Below are 23,169 nucleotides of genomic sequence, written 5' to 3'. Positions count from 1 at the left end.
CTTGAAAGGAAATTTCTGGAAAAGAGACACACTGAAAGAGGTGGCTGAACAAACTGTTTTCTTTGCTGTATGTTTGGTTGGTGGACAGGGGAGGCTGTGCCATTTCACAGCAAAGATTTAGATAGCTAATCTAGACAAACAGCTCTGGCATTTCCTCACTTGAATTCTTAATTTGTCAGCCTTCAATTTTTACCTAACCTGCTTTTCACACAGAAAACAAACATGTTTCAATCCTTAAAATAAAAAAAAAAACAAACTGTAAACTTTCAGTCTCATTCCCTTTCCAAAAAAAATGACAAGTAGAAAGGAAAACTTAATGAGGAATATCATCATACCACATCAAGTTAGTCTGACAGCGTTCAGGATTTCAGGGTACAATATAAGATTGTTCACCACTACCAGAATCTAGAAGATTAAATATAAAACAGTGCTATAAACACAAACTGCTTTCCGTAATACAGACTTTCATAAACAGTGTAGATAACCACGGAACAGTGCACATTTTTTGTAAAAGTTCATGTTTCATATCCTATCAGTGATTTAGAACAGGCTTGTCTGATAGGATTAGGGACATGAAGTAAAATGAAATTACTCCTGCAACACACTGTACTGTTTCTTTTTCTTTTATATTCAGTTGCTGGTTTATATGTGCCCTCCAGAAGTAGGGGTTGCTTAAACTGCCATACTTCCACAGCCCCACAAAACCAAAGGGGAAACAGAAGAGTGAATTAACTCCACCCAAAATGATCTGATACCAGTATCTCAGAAAGCCAGATATAAGCCTCTCACAATATTCTCAGTAGGCTGTTCTCCAGAATCAGCTTTCACTGGCTGGCTGCTTAAACATCTGTTCTAGACCTGTAAATTCCCAAAATCTTTACAAGACCTCACCATTAATGCAAATATAGTTCAAGCTTTGCTTTTATTTGTGACGTTTTCCTCTCAGAAAATCTTCAGTCAAAAAAGAAAAATATCTTACACGTGACTGCTTACTGAGCCTGCATGAACTAAATTACCTTGCCCCAAGGCAAGCAAAGTTCCCTAGAGGTTAATTGGAACTTTTTCCTCAAATAATACATACTACATTTCAGAACATATTATCAGGTCACTTTGCATAGCAACATGTCTGATAAGGAGCTGCACAATCTCAAGGGCATTAGTGAATTGTAACCTCTCTGAGAAAAACTGGATATTGTTTAAAAAAAAAAAAAAGAAAAAGGCAAAGCAGCCTCAGCAGGCCAGACTCCAAACTCATCTGTTACATGAGTATATTTGCAGAGAAAGTCTATTAATTTCAGCCCTAATTCATTCTGGCTGCTGACAAAATTAAATATCAAGAATCCTAAATGCTAGAATGCAGTCCTCAATTTGGGAAACTGCCTTCTTTGAATGTCTTTTGGCAATTATCATTCTGGGTGACAATTCTTCCCAAAATACTTTCTTACTGTGACTTGACAGTAAGTACTAGCATTGATTTCAGTGGACCTACCAGACAGTGGTAAAATGTTAATCTCTGAGTAGAATACCAGAATTTGGTCATACACAGAACTCCCTAAAATAATGAAATGTATTGCCTGTAAGCAGGCAAACATTATTTCTATTAAGCATTTAATTATAATTACAATTTTATCTATGCTTTTGAGCTAACACAAGCAAAATCTTGTCCTATTTTTGGCCAAATCTTTGGAAGCGCTGAAAAGCATCTAAGAAATAACTTGTGATCTGGCCTTTAGGACCTAAAGGCCAGTGATCACTGCACACCTCATAAAACAAAGATAATTTTTTCTTCTAACTGAATTTTGCATTTTATTACCAATATTTTTATGACTTTGACCATTATTCTACCAGCTTTATCCATTCTATGAGGCCTGCATCACAAGAATGAACATGAACTTTGCCATTCATTTCAGTGGGTGAAATACTGATTACTCGCATTCAGGAAACAAAGTCTTATCTATTTCCTCCTCTTTTCCAGGACCTCTAAAAGAAGTAGGACTAACTGGAAAGCAATCTAATTGCACAAAGACATGCAACAAGACAAAGTACCATATGCAATTTGCAAGCTAAAGGAAGAAAACAAAAAACCTTTGTAAATGCTGAAAGTGCACTTGGAACCTTTTACTTCTTTGCATCATATCCCAAATTCCCCATCTCCAGTTGGTGCAGGCAGATAACAGAATTACTTTGGACCTCATTAGTGGAAAACAGTAGAACATACAGTCAAGCTCCACTCTTTCAGCTGGAGGGGTCGCTACAGACAAATAACCACAGGCAGAAATGGCAGAGAGAATGTATTGTTTTTATAGAAAACACAAGTCACCATAAGAAATTAGGCTTAACATAAGCTACAGACAAATAAACATGGGAGCTGAAATTAGCTACCTCAGAGCACATAAGGTTACCCTCCTTCACTCCTCCATACAGAAGTTCCCCATGCCTGACACTTGTGGTTTGCTTTGGTACTAGCAAACTCAGAAGTTATCTTCTGCACCACAGAAAACCAAAAACCAAACAAAATGTGGCAGAGGGATATTGACATTTAGGTCCACATTGCGATTGACTTTCCATCAGCTCTGAAGATGACTGCATGCACCATTAGGAGCTATGGGTGCAGATTCCTAGTCATATTCTTTTTATGAAGAAGGCTGCAGTGGCACCCCGAGAGCCACTAGCTGACATAGACAGCAGTAAAGTAGAGAGTCATCTGCTTTATCTGCATTAGAATTGCACAAAATGACTTCTTAAGGTAGCATCTGGGACAGAAATAAGGTTTGGTCAAGTTTCATCCCAAATCCTTTCAATTCTCTTTTCCACCAAAAGGGCAACAATCACAACAGCAAACATCTTCTTATCCCTCAGCTCATACCAAAAAGAAAGCTCATTCTTCCTAGAGAATTTAAACTGAAGGACAAGCTTCCTTTTCCTTTTTTTTTTTTTTTTTTTTTTTTTGTTAGGATTATGGTTTTTAATGCAGTCTTTGGGTAGAGACAGGAGAACCAAGACTGCGACTATGGATGTTTTGAAGAGAAAGTTCTTGCAGAAAGGGCAGTCGGACATTGTGTTACCCTGGTCCCCTCTTAGCCCAGCTGCTCTGTTGTCAGTGTAGCTGCACTGGCAGTGAGAATCTGTGAGTTGGGGGTCTCCTGAGACGGCCAACACACCGCATGAAGGTTCAATGCAATGATGCTCTTAAACAAGGGCACTGTTTAACCCCGTGCATTTTATTTTTAAAGCAGAAAATGAATGTTATTGCTTTGTTCTCTTCTCAGAGGGAAAAAATGATGTCATATATTTCCAACATTGCCAGCACAGTATAATATTTCACTGTCTCTAATGAGAATGAACATAAAGAAACAAAAATAGTGCTTAAAGAAAACATAAATTAAATATAATAAAAACAATAACATGATTAGTGGGTGTAAGCATTATAATCAAGGCTTTCTTTAATATTTGGCCAAGAAAAAAATCCCCTGATAATTCTTTTATTTTATCCTCTCTCTCTTATTCAGATGCAATTGTATGTGTCCATTTATTTAATTCCTTTTGCTTCTCCTGTCAACTTAACAAAAAGACTTAAAGTATTTCTTAGTACTGAATTTTATGAGCATGTTTTCATGAATTCCATAATAAAAAGCCATACTTTTATATAACATATAAGCAATAGAAAGGTAGAAAATGTGTTATTTTTCTCTTCAAATTAAATCTACACAGTAGACAATAAAATACACTATTAGTAAATCACTATCTACCTAGGAAAGAGCATGGACTAATGAAATACGAGCACAGTTTGTGCTGCATTTCTCTTACAATCGTCTGAGGAAAGGAGGCAAGAAATCATTGAAATCAAACCCAGAAAAATAAATTCTAAATCATATGATAATGCTTAGTATATGGCAATGGTAGTAGGTAATAATAATGGATTCCATTAAAATGAACAGCAGAAAAGTTAGCTTACTTCTCCAATGAGCTTTTTTCTAATCTTTCTTTCTCTTTCCTCTGACGTTCTTTGTTCTTCTTGACTCGAGTTTCCCACAGTCCTCTTATGAGAGAAAAGTCAAATATTATCACCTGATGCCCCATACTGTCAACATTAAGCTTCTCCTGCAAGAACAAACCATCATGAACACTTCAGGAAAGAAATAATGAGAAATAGAAGGAACTAAGACAACACATTTCATTAAGATATCTGGGAAAAAAAAGTCATAAGAAATGCTAACATAGTATGCTTTCCATCTACCTCATTTGTTGAGGGTTTTGTGCTGGCAGTAATCAATGTAGCATATAATTGACTTCTACACAAAATCTGTGACAATGGCTATATGTTAATTTTTTTTTTTTCCTTGCACTTTTCCCTTTCCAACATAAAGACACAGTTGCAAAGAAATACTAATTTGGTTAAGTGACACTGATTAAAAATAACTTTAAAGACTTTGTATTTTTAACAATTTATGTAACTAATATTAAAATGAGAGCTCATAAAAAGCTTATTCATTGTAAATCATTCAAAATCACTTCATCTTAGATGTATTGATCTTTATGCACCTAAGCTATCCTGTTCCAGTGGAATTTGGGAATTTCCAGTGTTTGCATAAGTAGGTGCTTATCTGTGAAAGGCATTGAAAGACCAGCCCTGTAATATACAGTGAAAACTTACCTAAGGTAGAGATAAGGTGAAGGGTTTGTGAACACATGGTCCCCATTTATTAGTATGTGTAGAATTACCTTCCAAAAAATGAAGCCTTGGTATCAATATACTAGTTTTTGTGCAGTTAAGAACTGAGCTGAACTGGACCTTAACTCGCCAAGCTTTCCATATTCAATTAAAACCACAGAAACTTCTTGCAGGAACCTTGCCCCTACTGAAGGCCATGACAAACGTCTCATTCCCTTTAGTAGGCATGATGCTTGAGCTTGGCCCATGTCCTAGTTTCAGCCGGGATAGGGTTAATTGTCTTCCTAGTAGCTGGTACAGTGCTGTGTTTTGAGTTCAGTATGTGAAGAATGTTGATAACACTGATGTTTTCAGTTGTTGCTCAGTAGTGTTTATTCTAAAGTCAAGGATTTTTCAGCTTCTCATGCCCAGCCAGCAAGAAAGCTGGAGGGGCACAAGAAGTTGGCACAGGACACAGCCAGGGCACCTGACCCAAACTGGCCAACGGTGTATTCCATACCATGGGACGCCACATCCAGTATAGGAACTGGGCAGTGGGGGCGGCAAATCGCCGCTGGGGGACTGACTGGGTGTCGGTCGGCGGGTGGTGAGCAATTGCCCTGCGCATCATTTGTACATTCCAATCCTTTCATTATTGCTGTTGTCATTTTATTAGTGTTATCATTATCATTGTTAGTTTCTTCTTTTCTGTTCTATTAAACCATTCTTGTCTCAACCTGCGGGTTTTGCTTCTTTTTCCCAATTTTCTCCCCCATCCGACTGGGTGGGAGGGAATGAGTGAGCAGCTGTGTGGTGCTTAGTTGCTGGCTGGGGTTAAACCACGACACCCAATATGAACGCTACCTTCATTTTACAGGAGGAAAAAAAAACACTGTAGTATCTTTAAGAACCACAGGAGATGAAGATCTCAGATTTACATCTTGTGAAACACAGTATGACTGGCAACATAGTGTTCCTTACTGAACTGTAGCAATGGTTCAGTATCAATAAAGGAAACAAATCACCTACTAAATCACTAAAGCAAGTATAGATACAAATCTTGATAAAACAGGTAAAAGTGTATTCTCTTGCTTGGAGTCACTGGTGAGGGTACAATCATCACAATACACTGTTTTTTATTAAATGCAGTTAGATAGTCTGCAGAGGACTTCTATCATGCTTACTTCTTTATAAAATGGTTTGATGAACCACTGCAAACAAGTCTTATAAAACAGAAGTTCGAAGCCTTTAAAAAAATAATTCCTTCTACCAACATAAAAGCAGAGAAAAGGAAAATCACTTATTTAAACTTTGCTTGAGGTTTGATTAGATACCACATTTATTATACCAGTCATAAGCCTAAATAAAAATTAAAAAGGAAAGAAGGAAACCCCACTGGACCACCTACTGGTCATTTAAAAAGCTATCTGCCCCTCCTTTACTGGGTGTTTTCAAGCTTGTATCTATTATTTTTTCCTCAGACCCTACTGTGATCATTTTTTCCAAGCTCTACATCCTTCAACTGGGGCTATTTATTACCTGTCCTTCTGTTATAACACTAAGGAAGAAGGGGAAATTCTTTTCCCCTCTGCATTTTTCCTCTTCTAATTTTGTAACTGTGCCTACTCTCTTTCATCCCCTTTCACCAGTACCTCTCTCTGTAACGCATAAAGGAATAATTTCTTCTGAGCCAGCAAAGCACCCTCATGTCCTCTGGAAATGTACAGCATGGAATAAAAAGTATTATGCATAGGTACACCAAAAGGAAATGTTCCTACCTGTCCACCTTATTTGTCATCTCAGTAAGAAACACCCTTACAAATACCTCCAAGTACTGGCACAGAGACTGGTCGGACACCAATATTCTTCTATGACATAGCCTTCTGTATCTTAAGATGTTTATATAAACTGCTATCTTTGCTGTTCATAAAGCTGCTCCCATTGCTTGTTTATCTTTACGAGCACTAACAAAGAGGCAAAAATAGTTCCCAACCTATCTGGAACGGACTGCTGACAACAGCCGAGTCAAAACCCCATTAATAGCAGTGTAATGAGAATGGTGACCTTATTCTCAGTGGAAAGTTTTATCTATAATCAGCTTCACCCTTCTTCTAAAACATGTTTACTGATAATTTACAGGAAACTGTTTACCGCACAAAATAAAACATTCTCCTCTGCTGCCCAAATCAAGAAACCCAGTGACAAGGACTTCTCCCTCACAGGAGCTGCAGGCCAGCAGTCACTCTGCAGGATCTAATTCATTTTAATAGACCAATTCATAGCAGCGTGTTTTGGTAGAAGGGTTATTGCAGGAGCTGAATTGCTGAGAGACAGTGAAGTGGCAGCTGGACACTTGACCTCTGTTGGAACTAGATGGCCTTAATCAACACAAAGTCTGAATAAACTGTGAAAGTACTCTATTTCCTTGACTTGTTCCCCACCTTCCTGTCTCCCAGGTTAAGTCATCTCTTCTTTATTGAGACACTGATTTATTAGACACTCAGGTTGGAAAAGTTCATACAGATTTTATCCACATATTGGATTAGGCTGCAATGCATCAGGGCTTTTCTTCGATGGTAAAACCAAGCAGAGGAGGAATGTGGGTGGGAAGTGAGAGGTGTCCATCATAACTCCTCAGGACTAACCTCTTCAGAAGGAGCAAAGCCACAAATCCTGATCAGATCACAGGGCGGCTAAGGCTTTAAAGGTATTCATCAGGACAAATATGAAACTTTGTTGCTATCTGCAACTCCGAAAAGGTCACCCAACAAGCTTTGCAGGGCTGCTGCTTTACCACATTTCCTAGTCCAAAAAAATGGGCATGAAGGATCAAGTGTGATGACAGAATGTGTATTTCCCAAAGTTCAGGTGCCACCATTTTCCTGACAATGAGATGTTGCCCAGAAAAGAGCCCGGCAAGCTGGCAGCAACTAGATCTATGTGTACGTTCTTCAGGGTGTTTACTCATGCATGACAAGAATTTGCAACAGAAGAAGCAACTACCAACAATAATTTCCATTTCTAGAAAGACATAAGGGTGTACCTGGTCAAGTTCACATACAGCAGTTGCTTTCTTCCAATCATTGGGTTAGGCCTGCACAATAAAACCCAAAGCTATCGTCTATTAGTCACAGGTGGGAAGTAACATTTGGGTAGAGAAATACCTCATTATAGACTTCTTTCTAATTTCTTCCCTCCAGCTGGCATTCCACACCTGTGTTCCCTCCCATACTTAGGCTCTTCACAGGTAATCACTATTAGCATTTTGCCTGTTGTCAGAAACCACAGCGCCAGTGAGGTTGGAAGGGGCCTCTGAAGGTCACCTAGTCCAACTGCCCAGCTCAAAGCAGTCACACACCCAAATCTAAAGAGACTTCAGCCCCCTTCCTCTTCCAATTTTCCCATCCTTTTGTAATTCAGCATTGCTCCTTTCACATGCCATAGTCACACATGCTTATTAAGGACAAGTTTTGGTCATACCAAGCTTTGGTGAGGATTACCTGACCCACTTATATGGCAGTAAGTGAAAAACAAAAACTGTACTCAAGCTATTTCTCACCTAAGAAACAGGCAACCTTGCGTTCATTAAGGACAAGTCCTGACCACAAAAGCAACCATCACCTGCATCTGCAAGGCCCTACTTCATAACTACACTGAGTTTGCAGCTTAATGCCCTCTTCCTTGGGTGACACCTATGTCTAAATTATGCTGTAGATCATAAGCACTCTTAGATGATGCATGGTTATAAGGTTCATTCAGTCTTCAAAGTTATTAGTGAGATAGATCACAAGGGCCAGCCTCTTCAGTAATATATGATAATGAAAGCACAGTGCTTTCCAGGGTAAAAGGGTTCAGGAACATAAACGGAAGGCAAAGATGTCATTTACACAGGAGTCACTTGTGGAGAAATTAGTTCTCTGTGCGTGTCTATAGAAGCAAATAATCTTATCCCTAGCCATTTACACCTCCCAAGAAGTAATCTACAAGGCCTTAATCAATATCCTTAAAAGGCAACATACTGGGAAGTCAGTCTGATTTCTTATCTTTCTCATAATGGTTAGCTCAGAAACAAAGCTGGCCACTCAGGGTACATTTCTTTTTTTAACAGTAGCAAGAAAATAAAAAAAGGGGGGTTTTATAATAAGCATCTGCAATATTTGGCAAAGTGATGCTAGAGCTTTTAACCAGAGAAACTTGTACTAATGGCAGAGGAAAGAAGTTTCCCTTTGCTTCACTCCTTCCCTCTTTTTATACTTTTCTTAAAAAGAAGCAGAAGAAAAATAACATTTATCTTTGAAAAAAAAAAAATCTGTTTGAACTCCATGGCCTTTGCAACATCTTCTCTTCCTCAACTAGCCAGTTAGTTCATCTGCAACCTTGCCCCAGTTTTCATCAATAAGAGACTCAAAAGAATCCTTATAACTAGCATTTCCCCTCTTTACATTCTAAACCACAAATTCATATTTCTTCCCCCAGGTCTGTACTTCTAGTCTCAGACACTATGACCCACAAACTTTTCTCAATTTCACCCTTCTAGAGCCCTGTGCCTTCACTAAATCACCAAAGAACCTTACCAAGCCCCTCTCCTCAGCAAGTCTCTCAGCCTAGCCCTACTGCAGGTCTCATCTTAACACTGAAACCCATCTTTACTTCTTTCCACATGAATTTAACAATCCACCACCTTTCTGGGCCAGCTGAGTTAGGAATAAGAGCTTGCTTACATAAGAGTACTCTTTTGCTATCAATATTTGGGTTTAGGTCTCTCATTGCCTTGAGCTATCCCTGTATGCATGGAACAAAACAATTGCTTTATAGACACTTCTGTGAGATTTCTGGTCTTAAAAAGACGACATCATTTCTTTACAATCTTGCAAAACTTTTATTCATTTAACTGTATATATAAATAGGCCTATTAAAATCAAACACAGTCCCTTATATGTATAAGGATATTGACATTCTTAAGCATTTAGAAGATTAGGTGGCAAAAAGCCAAAATCTTAGTGATGATACTCATCGTGTGTTTTCATTTAAATGGTACATTAATGCCAAATGTTATTGCTAGTAAAAGCATCTGCACGTATTATTTTTATTTTATCATTTATATTATCATTTGTTTTATTTTGTTATATAAATTCACCTAAAGGTATGCAGATAGTTCTCTAACATCTATTTCAGGCTTTCTTCTTTAAAAAGTAGGAGCACCCAGGAGCTCTAGACCAGAATCTATTCAGTAAGGTGTTGAAAAACTACAGAAGAAAAAAGAAGATATCTGCCTTGTAAAGTCTATAATCTTTATTATTTTCTATTTATTGTTATTCATGTTGTTGCTACAAAGATATGTGTACTTCACACCATGTAGACACACCAGTAAAATTGGAGACATCTAGTATGCTACCCCTTAAATTTCCTTGCTCCCTTCAGCTACTGATATCTCCACCCTTTGTTTACAGCTCTGCCACAGACCTGCCAGATGTTGCCACAGCCATCTTTGACAATAGCCAGTGATCTCATGACCACTTACTTGTATTTGTTCCCACTTGGCCTCTGAACCCAGAGCAGGCATTTGACCCTTTTTTTTTTTTGGGGGGGGGGGGGTTGGGCTTAATAAAAAGGGGGGAAATGATGATTTGCAATACGTCTGGGAATGTAAGCAACCTGCAATATGGAGGAACTCTCAGGCAACTGGGTTTTAAAATGGGACTGCCTTTTGGAAACTCCTGGTGTTTAATGCTGAAGGAGTTTGATCTCAGTTACCCGTGCCTGCAACACAAGATGTCATGGTCTGCCTCATCTTTGAGAAGCAAACTGTTTAAGGATACATAAGCTAAAAGTAACACTGAATTTCAGACAAAAGGCCTTCCGCAGAAAAGAAGTGCTCTTCAAATCAGAGCTTCACTGATTGAACAGTTTGCAGCCTTTCTGCACTCATCTTGGCATTTGAGATATATCAATGTATAGATGCACTGAGGAGCATACTACAAAAAATTAAGGACAAGGCAAGGTCTTCTTTGGAAAGGAAAGTAGTGGAGCACAGGGGAAAGTGTTCTTAGATATGATGACTGTGTGGCCTTCCAGAACTAACTGTACCAACTATTCTATGGCTTTTCCCTGTTTACCAACATTATCTCTGTCTTGTCTGGGCTGGGTTGAATACAGCCAGTCATAAGCCAAAATTATATTTGCTTTATTATACTACAGTCTAGCCTCCTCTGAACATAGCTGGGATCAGTGTTAATGCTGGCCAACTTGCCTGTGCACAGTGTATTCTGTAGAACAAGTTCTGTGTCTTCTTTTGAGTCTGGAAGATGTCCACATAGTTTTGGTACTACAGATACAGCCAATATTAGTCTCTGTTACAGCCCTCCAGAGTTTGTATGGGGCCTGGCTGCCCTCAATAACAGCAGTGTGTATACTTTCCTTTGCTGCTTTATATGAGTTACCAAATAATTAATGTTTTGATTTCTTCTATTTGTTCACTTGGGTCCTTTTTCTTTCAGATAATCACTGTGGGAGATCTGCTACAATCTTATGAATATTACTGGCAGGATTACATAGGCGAAAATGTGGGTCAATGTTATTTTGTACCAACCCTGCAAATAATTTCTTAGGAAATAAGCTCTCTCACACTGTGCTTCAGAAGGATCAAGTCATTTATCTCACAAGTCTTTAAATAATTCAAAGGAAACCTGACATTTGGATAGCAATTGAACACATTTTTTGTGTTATCAAGGAAAGATTAAATTACAGAAACATGCTGTGATTGAAAGAGCAATAGAAATAGTGACAATGTTCGTAGCATATGACTATATTGTGCTAACTGTGCACAGCTTGTAAGTGGGGTAGTGCTTCCTTATGCCACTTCGGGAGTGGGAGAGGACTGATAAGCAGGAAGCTGCTCTTCCCTACCTAGTCTTGCTGCCAGTAACAATTTCTTGTTGTTCTACACCAGCAGGAAATTTTCCTCCCTGCTAGTTTGGCTGATTTATCTGTCGCTAGACTTGCCAAATGTGCAGATTTGACAGTCGGAGTTTCAGGTCGGGGATCCAAGTTAGATTGTGCTTCAGATCATATATGCATGCATGTGATGGCTGGGTCCTGGGGAGCACGTGGGCAGGGCAAAGCTATGGATCACAACAGGTGCCCCCCCGAAGGCCCATGTCCGCAGAGATCCAGCAAATGCAGCTGCACCACGAAATAAATAGAAGAGGAAAGGGACAAGCTGCTCCAGGGCTGGAGAAAGCAGTCCTGACACCTGGACACAAGCCCAGATGTTCTGGGAGTTTGAAATGTTCCCTCCTGCTCTCTCAAGAGCACAGTCTCAGCCAGCGGACTCCTAGATAAACAAACACAGACAGACAGTGACACTTTCAAGCTATTAATTAGTCCAGCTTTCACCGAAGTTAATTTCAGAAATTAGTGTCTTTACATAGCACAGGGCTTAATCCTGAATGCTCTGATGAATCAAGTTCTTTCTGACTTTTCTGCTTTAGCTATTTCATAAAAAAGGCATTTAAGAACAGAATCTGACATTAGCATCTTTCACACACAAATAAGTAACTTCTGCATTGTTTACATACCACAGCTGAGAGAGCAAATATGTCTTTTCTTAACCTACTCCTTATACTTCAGGTAGAAATAACTATGAACATCATAAAATTAAAACGATATGTTAATATAGATATGCAAAGGTTGAGCTTGGTTTCCACACATTTTTATGTGCATATTTCTCTTTGTCCAGTTGGCAGCACAGTGTCTTACTGACAGTTTTCATTAATCAGTTCCTATTCTAGATGTAAATTAACCAGTCTCACAAACAAGATTCCTCTTTATCACAGAAGTCTTTACATCTCGATTTTTAGACAATTTTTCACAGGGTTATTCATTAATTAGGTCTTTAATTATGGATTAATTAGCAGCTGAATTACAATATTCCTTATACTTCCTCAACTCTTGTAGCACTAATATGTTTGCCATCAAGCACGATAGATGTTACATATGCAAGGGGATTTATTACAGATGTATTCCCCTAGCACTTCAGTGAGCTGACTAATTATTCAGAGTGATTCTTCCACTGACAATGAAGCTAATGAAACACTGGACTGACATCTGTGACATAAATCCATCCTTTTTTTTTCCACTGGGCGTTGCTGAAGAGAGGTCTAATTCTCATAAGATTGAGAGAGGGCTGATGTATTTCAAATGGGCATGTATTTTAAGGCTGTTTCTTGTCAAAGGAAAAACAGTAAGCTAAAAAGTGTATTACATATTTTTAAAGGTGGTTGCATCTATGAACGTCACTGTAGTCAGCAGGTGAAAACAATTGTCTTAGGTAGTAGACAACAGAGTCCTGGGAAAGCTAGAGCATGTGTTAAAGATTGATTAAAGACACCCCATTTAATGACTCATAGGCAAATAAAATGGCACACACAGTGCCACTGAACAAAACATGGAGGTTTTCATATACAATTAGAGTATCTTAATTAAGCATGAAATCTTAGTCAGACTTTTTTTATGCCATCCGGGTTTTTAGCACAATGTTTCATTGACTTATTCTCATTTGTCATAAGGTTAATGGACCTGGACCATTCCCAGGAAGTGAGGCTACTACTGTTACCTTATGTGTACAGGGTCCAGCCTCCAAAGTTATCTATGTGGGTGACAGCATCATTAATGTTATTTTAGACTCACTGTCCTAATTGAGACTAGCCAAAGACCCTCAAAATTTTGTTAATTTCCTTTTGCTCCCAAGGGTCCATTTTCCATGCTTTGATCTAAGAATCAAATGCTATTACCTGTGTCTTCCTCTACTGCAGAAGGAGAGCAAAAACCTATGTCTGACCTATGGCATCAAGCTCTTAGTCTTATTTCCAGTGTCAGCCACAAGATCCTTTTACTCATATAGTGAGTAAAATGCTCATATCCAGTTCCTAAGCAGTCAAATTCTATGATTTAAGAAGACGTGGCAGACAATTTAGATAAGCAAGAGAAGATGCTGCTTTCAGCTACTTCAGCAGCCAAGTTAATTTAGCTCAAATAGTCCAAACCCCACCACAGGGTCCTGAGGTGGCAGCTGTATTTTATCAGCTCTCTTCCCTCACCACAGCTGTGTCTTAGTCTTTCCCACAAAACCTTCTCATGCCTGTGGATAGGAGACACACGGTGGCATGGACAGATGGATATCCTCATTGGAATAATTCTTCACCTTCTGTCTGAGAAGAGCAAAGTGGATGAAACTCTGGTAGGTTCTACCTCTTTGGCTAATAAGCATTATCATCCATCACTGATGCTTGAAATAGTGCTCAGTTAACTACTATTGAGAGGAGGAGAGCTGGTCAGCACCTTTTAGCCTACGGAAAGTAACATGTCAGAGATAGCACAGAAATACTTATGGTAGCAATAACAACAACAATAATGACAATATTTGACTTTAAATGATAGGCTTTTTCACCAAAGCTTTAGCAAGCTAGATTTCCTATACCAGTTAGATTAGCTGTAAGTGGCCTTCAGAAACTGAAGTTCTATAACTCTTTTTAAATTCCAGTCTAAATTTTGACAGACAACAAAGATAAATGACCAACCTCTCCAACCATTTTTTTACTGAAAATCATTCTTACATACGTCCTTGAGTTGTAATAGCATGGATCTATTACAACTGAGTCACAGAGTGAGCCTTGAAAGCTTTCCTAAATTATAAAGTTTGGGTTTGTCACAGGTGTAAATCTACTTAGAGGAACTACATACGGGGAGAATCTTACTATCTTTAAGGGTATCCAGCAAACACACCACTTTGGACTAACATTCCACGTTTCAGCTGTTTTTCCCGTATACATTAGCACTTAAAAATCCACAGCACAGTAGCAGCCACAAAGACCTGATAATGACTTCCCACTTTCCCTGCCACTTCCCACCTTGACCTCACACACCTGAAGAAACACAATAGTCAGCAAAACCGTCACTTACCAACTACTAAAGAACACTAGTGTCCAGAGCTCCTGAGTGCACTCTGTGGTTATTCAATTTGGGACACTGGGGTTGTTTATAGCAGCAGCATAGCTCATGGCCAGCCAGACCTGTTTGAACCTCACAGCGTGACTAGCCTTCCAGATGTACTAATATGCTATATTTATAAAGTGATAACATGATCTGTGGTCTTACAGCAGACACACGGGCAGGATAAAGTGTCTACACTGCGTGACTCAACATAGGACAAGAAACAACAGCGCTAGGGCAGCATCTCATTTACAGCAAGGAAAGTGTGACAGAGCTAATGTTACTCATGCTTATGTATTTTCCTTGGAAAAAGGCAAGGAGAATCAAAAAAAATTAACATAGTCTGTATTCCTCTGGTATGGACTATCTCTTCCTCCCCACGTCTAGGCAAGTGTGAGAGATAAATAGACACATATGCACACAGACACTCACTGTGCAGCTGCCAAGAGTAATTGATTTACAGCAAATTCAGCTTTTACTTGCTGATGATAGCTCACTTTTTTTATGCCCACTGCTTGTTATTTATGTCAGTATTCCTGCTTAGTGTTGCCCCATGGTCCAGCAGGGCAGGGCTGTGAGGAGCTGGAGACCATCCTTGCTGCTGCATTGGCAACACTGGGGCAGGAGCTGATGGTCCTGGGGGGCTGATGTGGGGTCATGGGCCGTGGACAGCTGGGGAAGGTTGGGAAGCAGGGTCAAAGTTGGGGCGGAAGACGGGAGAAGATGCAAGCATGACAGGGAGGCCCTGAGGGCCCTGATGATCCAGCATGAATGGTTGAAATTTTCTGATTGTTCCTTTGATGAAATAAGCCCACTCATTCCTAATCAGAAAATCTTTCTTAGTCAAAAAACAACTGATTTACAACTAACCAGAGAAAGAAAGAAAGCACTTTTAGCACAAGGGTTTGGGTCTGATGTTTTCAAAAAATAAAGTTTTTCATCAGAAACATTTCCAAAAGCTGTTTTTGATTTAATTTCCTTTTAAATTCAGCTTTTCAGTTAAAATATTATTTAATTTTCTGATAAAAAAAGAACTGGCATTTTTCAATCATCTCTTTTTATTATTCATCACTGCCAGTAATAATAAGCATTAATTACAGCAGCTGGGCTTGGCTGAAACTTCAGATACTAGTTTTACACTGCTATGTTTTCAGTGCCCTTGCTGAAACCACATCACATTGGTACCAATGGAAGGGAAAAATCAGGGAAAACCACGAACTGAAGATTTAAACATTCAATTTTGTCTTCAAGCCTGAAGGAGATAATATCAGTATTCACTTTTATCTCTTTCAATGCAACATGTTTTGAGGTATGGTGACATGCCTGAAGGATCTGCATCACAAGTCCTTACTGTTCAGTCATCTTATTCTTCACAAACATCAGTGATAAAAACTGTATTGACCACCGCTACCATGTCTGAGTTGCCCAAGATATTTTTGTGTTCTGATGCATCTGCCCACCAACATGCATATTTTTGCCAAATAGCTATCTGGATTTCCTGTAGCAGTGATGCATATCAGACTTCAGGTGCAAGAGCTGATGAAGCAATGAGGGAGGGAGACAATACTTTGGAGACAAAGTGCATCCCTTGTGTGATCAAAAGCATGCTCCATATTTCTGTTTTCTTGTATACTGCCTGGGAAAACATGTTCCTATATCTTTGTTCAGGACACAATAACATAAATTAATTCTTAATTAGCAATTATATTAAGAAACATGTAATCTCCATCTCACTTTTTCAGGATCCACCAGTTGCTGTACAGGTGTTGATTTTGGCTAAGGAAGGTAAGAGGTCTTGTGCTCTTTAAATGTTGAAATACTGACATGTGTCTCAGCAACAGACAGCTGACTTTGCAGTTACTTCCCTGGCCCTAGCCAAGGAGTCATAAATTAACCATTCTCCAAATTACAGTCATAGCCTATCCATGAGAAGGAGAGACCTGGGACGTGTGCTGGGAAGGGAATGAGAAAGAAAGATCAGCTGGTGAAATAGACATGGCCTAATTAAAAAAATAAAAGGCTGTCCTATGACGGAGAAGACACTAATGATGGAAGAACAACTAAGAAAGGGCATGAGAGATTTAGAGGATGTATAAAAAGCGACTGAAGAGATGGGGGGGAGGGGAGAGAGAGACTGAACATGTAATATTGTTTAGTGGTGAATCTCAGTGTAGTTTACAAAAAAAGATTAAGGAAAAGGAAAATTGTAAGTTAATTCAATACCTAAATGAGTCTCCAAAACCAGCTTCATTCAAAGAGTAACTTGCATCTAAGGTTGCACAAATCCTGTCAAAGTATAGTTCATTCTTGGAGCTAACAGGGAAGCTGCTATACCAGCAAATAGCAGGAAAAGCTTGGATAGTATGGATAACACCACAAACAGGGGAGTAGTAGACAGTGAATAGACAGAAGGCTTGTTTGCATCCAGCCAAACCTATTGGCAGGCCTGAACCAATTTAAAGCATGCTTGGTTCACAGAGGCTAGTTCCCTCAATGGTATTCCCTGCATACTGCATCCCAGTGCAGCAGTGGCATCAAACACAGCACTGCACGCCTGCAGCAATGCTCCCCTGGGAAGCGCTCCTCATCCAGCTGATCCAGTAGACTGAGCAGGGTGCATGTACTCATGCAACATTGAAGTCTACTGAATCATCTTCCTGGATGAGGAGCACTGCCTGGGAAGCGGTACTGAAGCAGTCATTTCATTTTCATTTCAACACACAGGTCCATTTTGGCTGCTGGAGCTCATCAGCCGCACTAAACTGGAGCTATCACTAAATGGAGGTGGAGCCTGCACCGAAATCACTGGTATCCCAGCCCTGGGAACAACATGCAAAAATGCCCAATCTGTTGCACTGTGAAGCCAGCTGCTCCATGAGACAGCAGCTGTATTGCTTCCAGTGATGAGTTCACCCTGAAAGCAATACAGCCTTGGTCATGAATCACTGGGCTCATCTAATCCTGCTACTACCCTAAGATAGTAGATCCTCTACCCATGACACTAATAAATCCACAACTCAGATAATCCATCTGGGGTAACCGAGAGTGGACTATTAACAAACCAACCAAAGGATATTTCTTTTTTCCACTTCTGCTCTAGCTGAGGCACAGTTCCTCTACTTGAACAATCTCTTCTGGTGTGCCACTTTACAGAAAACTCACAAAGTAAAGGCAACAAAGATACTAACTACACAATCTACTGTATGAATGATTGTTATAGATAATCAATTGCAAGCAATATGCTTATTTTTCTGGTCTCTCTTATTTGTTCATTCTACTATGGATAATAATATGCGATTCAATTAAGGTCTGTAGAAGACTTTGGACATTCAGGTGAGTATCTGGGTAACAGGTTCACGCCAAGACCTAACATGGGTAGAACTGGGAAGAGCATTTAGTGTAGACAAGGCACCTTCACGCTAACACTTCAAACAAAAAAGACTGACAACAGAAGTGCTTCTAGCACAGCTGTCATCAAAACACCTACTAGAAGAAAACACATGACAATTAAGAGCTATACTAATTTATCATGTGCTGAACAGAACTGTTCAGCAAAACAATGTATTTTTGCTTGTTGCTTTGTTTTCACACTATCCATGTGGCCTTCAGTCTAGACCTGTCAGAGCTGCAGAATAACTGTAATAATACTGCAGAATCCATAAGTCACATTACAAATCACTTCAACAGAGCAGATTCTTATATCTGTGACCTTTCAGCCTTGAGGGGTCAGCCCTTTCTGATACAATCTCAGTATGCACCAAGGGAAAGATCCAATTTATAACTCTTGACAGAGCTACAGCCCAGAGATGGCTGTTCTGAAATGTGCCTGGAGCATTAGTATGATGGGCAAAGTCTCAGGCTATGTTCTCAATTCTGGGCTATGAGTCACATTATCTTGCTGTCCTAACCTGTGCTATGAAGCCTTTTGTGCCAGCTTACCTCTGCTATCACACATGTGCTTCAGCAGGCTTGGCTTATAGCTCAACTTAACAGGTTTTGGTGAGGTTGCATAGCTCTGCTGAAAACAAACCCATCCTCTGCTGCTGTTTAGGGACTTCATTAGGGACCCTGTTGACATAGTAGGTAAGTCCTCAAGAGTCACAGCTCCCAGGTGATCTGGGAACAAACATCTCTCAAAGAACCACAAGATACCCATAGACTTGTCCCTAGTATTTCAAAAATATCTAAAAAAAATCATTTCAGCTCATTGAAGTTGTTTGTCCAGAGGTAAATCACCCTTCAGTAAATGTGAAAGGACCTTAAAATCATGACAGAAAGAATGTCTAAGTGATCCTAAAGTATTTTTCAGGCAATGTGAGGAAGAAATATAGCACTTAAAATCAAGAGCTGTGCAAGACACCACAGATTTTGCCAGTCTCTTTGTGTAGACAACAAGGTTGTGACTGGTTGAGTTCCTTCCAGGAGGTTGTTAACAAGGTTATAAGGGATCCCAGGATGAAACCATGTCAGTACTAATATTAGCATTAGCATTTATGATCAGCCCTCCATATGAGAGATGCAGAAAGAAGTAAGTGGAAGCACAGCTTTACTCAACCTCCGGCTCCTTTTAGAGCTACTTACACTTGTACCTGATTTGAACTGAATCACCTTATTTTAGAAGCGGTTTCTGAGCAAAATAATGGGCATGTTATCTATTGATTTCTCTCTTATTACATTTAATTGTGCAACAAATTAAAGGCACAGTAGCCCACTGGTGTGAATGAACAGAAATAAGATGTACATTACATTTGATTGACCAGCAATTGCTGAGAACAGGAGGCTTTTTGGTAGGAGCCAGGCTCAGTAGACAGCCTTATTAGATGTGTCATTAAAGGGAGAGAGACATAGCTATCTGTCCACTCTGACCAAGTCAGTGAAGCAGCACAAGCTTTATCCAGGGGTGCATATCTTCATCAAGGTGTAATAGGGCACTATCAAGGGATACAAACTCATTGTTTCCCAAGGACAGTTAAACCTGGAAGGAGAAGGGGAAACACAGGAAAACTCAGTTCCCTTTATGGTCAGTCACCTTTGCCCACCCCAGAGCACAGGAGCAAACAGACCACTGAGTTATCAAGTGCAACACCCTGCCGCAGCAGCCTATTCAGGTAGTATGTCTGAGAGGACAAGGTGACTTGCTGGCCCTGTGAAAACCACATCGCATCATAGATCCCCACAGATTAATGGCTCATGCCCCATTGCACTCTGCTGTGGTACACTAAAGAAAATCAAAGGGATATTCCTACTCTAACCTAGCTATGAAGCAACACACACATTGTTGTCACCTGCCTCCTGCAGACCTGCTGCTGCACAAAACCACAGCAGAAGAGGATGTTTTTAAGAATGAAACAAATGGTGCCACCTACTGCCCAAATGACAGGGACACCTGGATCTTCACATCTACAACATTGAACCCCAAGGTTTTTCTGTCTTCAGCAATACTGCTACAGAGAGATGAATACAAATATCTGCTTTCTCCTTTATTTCTGTGTATCACATGGAGCCTCAGAGATAAATCTGCTTTGGCAGGCTATTTTGCAAAATACCTACAAGAATATGTTACTAGAACATGTAATGCTCTGGTGTGACTGCTTTGTCTCAGTAGTCCCACTGTAGTCCCATACACAATATGCAGTACACAGGGGTCTATGTCTCTATTACTAGCCTACAGGCAGCAATTTTCCTGGAGGAACAGCATGTATGAGTACCAGTTACAGATAGAAAAGAGAGAGAGAGAAGCTGTCTCTGTCTTCTAACCCAGAAACATGTTTTTATTTTTAACTCCTGACCTGCTGCTAGTAAGCTAAAATTTCTTCAGTAAGCAACCTTTGATACTTAACCTTTTTTTGTAGCCAACATGCCTTGTAAGCATTCCTTAAATACCTCATGCTTGGAATTAGTTGTCACAAAGGCAAATAAGAAAATAGAACTGGCCTTTGCAGATCCCTGAATCCAAGGGCAATGGACGTGAACTTGATTAAATAAAGGAACAGAGACACTAAAGAATTAAAAAAAAAACCAGACAAAAGATCATTGTAGCTTCTTCATGAGAACTCATGAGGCTGTCACATGGGTCAGGTCAGCAAGTGAGGAAAAATTGTGACATCAGAAAACAAATTTGCCCCAGAGTGCCAGGTGCCCACTCCTGTCTTTAGAGAGGAAAAAGTGTAATCTGACTTCATACTGCCATTCTGACCCATGGTTAATCAAAGGAAGCTGAACTGAAGGTTCACAGTGAACTTTGGGATTCTGACTGACTTATAACCAAGGATTGCCCACCAGGATAGAAAACACCCTTACACCGCCCATTGCCTGCTTCCCACCAACTGTGCTGATGCAAGAGCAGACCATGAGGGTGCTCTGAAGCATGTCTGCAGACAACATTTTGAGGTTAGGTGGCACCAGTTTCAATTTACCTAAAAACACCAGGTAGTTTTAATAGTTTCCCAACTCACGAGCTACCTCTAGGACTACACATGAGCCAGAAGAAAGAGTTAATTACAATAAAGGTGTAACCCAGATGGCTTAAATAGAAAATTTGCCTTGACAGTTTCTAAAATTTGTTTCTTGCTCATGTGCAGTCAGCCACCTCTTCTGCCCCTACCTGCACAATATTTTTGAGCTTTTGCTGAATTCTTATCATAACTTTATAAGGTAAGATAGAGCCATAGGGAAAAGGAGTTTTAATCCATACCTACAAACTGTGAGCAGAAGAAGTGGGAATCTGGACAAGATCTTCTCCAACAGAAGCAAACTTTCAGATAAGCACAGCAAAAAAATTGCTGAGAGACTTCTCAACTCCGTGTCATGCTACGGGTTATGGATTAAATTTAGATCACACTGGCATGACCTAATAAATATGAGAACAACAGTTCAGGTGAACTTCCTGTGCTTGCAGCCCAGATGAGAGGGCCACCAGACAAGGATAATTTCTAGTTTCAAAGTGACACATAAGAAGCTAACTCAAACTAGGGCAATAAAGCTCAAACTAGGGTAGTAATGAAAAGTGTGTGGTCACTGTAGCTCTTGTGCCATCAGAGTTAAGCTAATTTTGTAGTGCTTCTCTCCTTGCTTTATTTTGTGCTCTACACTGCAGACAAAGCTGAAAGAAATTACACTGAATGAAAATTCAGCCTCAAAAGATGCCATTTTAACACTGCAGTTGTAAAGACTTCAAGAAGAGCCCTGAAGAGAAGAGAAATAACTTAATTGTGCCAGTCTGATGGGTTGTTAATGGTTTTCATTCATATAGAGTACTGGGTTTTAACTCAAAAGGAGGGAAATACGAAGACCAAGAATAAGAATGGGGTCTTGGAGGTGGATAAGGAGGAGTTTTAATTTTATGAACATTCTTGGCACACATTAATATTGATAAGCTAATTCACCCAGAAACAGTCAGGCATCTCCTCGGCAGATGACTCATGGGGCTAGTTAACAGAAGGTAGATGCCACTGAATCAAATATTTAGCAGGAATGGAGTATAGTCTCTGGCAAAAGAGACTCTATTCTGCAAGGACAGAGTGGCCAACTTTGCTGACCCCGCAGCCTATAAATCTTCACATGGCCAAAAGCCAGAATATATATATATATCCATGCCATGGAGAGCTGAGGGCCTGGAGAGCTCTGGGAATAGTACACGGGGTGGAGGTGACACCCAGTTTCAGAAGTCCCACCACTCAGTTGTAGAAGAGCCAGGACTGGGTTTTGCAGGTGCTTTGGTTTGAGAATGACTACTGAGACTGATCCTAACAGCCCTTTCTGGGTCCCCCTGTCCAGTCAGATATATTAATTATCTCTGTGCCCACACAGACCCACCACCAGTTGTGTGCCATAGTCTCCAGATGGAAGGCACACTTGAAGATCTTGCTAGCCATGCAGATGAAAAGCTCCACACCAGCCAATTCTGTACTAGCAGCTCATTAACAACAGCACTATCTATTACCAGTACAACTTTAAGTAGTTGAGCTTTGTATTGTCGACAACAGCAAATATTAAAGGTGCTACCACAATTAAATATATATTACCTTTCAGTCTGTCAAGCAAACATTACAAGAGGGGGCAGTGGCAATTACAGAAGGTAATTACAGGTGGAGACAAAGCAGTTTATCACAGCAGATGATGAATTGCAAGAAAGGATGAAGGACCCTTGTTCTGTCTGGGCAATTCATACAGATTAAACAATAACTTTAAAATAATTAACCTAGTAGAATGTAATGATTTTTAAAAACAGTTTAAATGGTGTTTAATTTGCTTAAATGAACTATCCCATTAAGACCCAAATTCATCATTTTGATTTGGAAAGGAAGTTTTAATAAGCTGTCGTGGTTTAACCCCAGCCAGCAACTAAGCACCACACAGCCGCTCACTCACTCCCCCCCCATCCAGTGGGATGGGGGAGAAAATCAGGAAAAGGAGTAAAACTCCTGGGTTGAGATAAGAACGGTTTAATAGAACAGAAAAGAAGAAACTAATAATGATAATGATAACACTAATAAAATGACAACAGTAGTAATAAAAGGATTGAAATG

At 39.8% G+C, this 23,169-nt stretch overlaps 1 protein-coding gene across 1 annotated transcript in view; it reads right to left on the bottom strand.

Annotated features, from left to right (window-relative positions):
* Positions 1–4,080, bottom strand: part of LRRC2 (leucine rich repeat containing 2) — a 54,803-nt gene extending 50,723 nt beyond the window's left edge. Inside the window, exon 1 of the mRNA XM_010568687.1 lies at positions 3,956–4,080. Within this exon, the coding sequence (XP_010566989.1) occupies positions 3,956–4,080 (125 nt within the window). The remainder of the gene's footprint in view (positions 1–3,955) is intronic.
* Positions 4,081–23,169: the final 19,089 nt, after the last annotated feature.

This window comes from Haliaeetus leucocephalus, unplaced genomic scaffold (genome assembly GCF_000737465.1).
Source record: "Haliaeetus leucocephalus isolate CR32 unplaced genomic scaffold, Haliaeetus_leucocephalus-4.0 Scaffold251, whole genome shotgun sequence".
Classification (NCBI taxonomy): domain Eukaryota; kingdom Metazoa; phylum Chordata; class Aves; order Accipitriformes; family Accipitridae; genus Haliaeetus; species Haliaeetus leucocephalus.
Note: the sequence above shows the minus strand (reverse complement) of the source record. Positions and strands in the feature narration are given on the sequence as shown.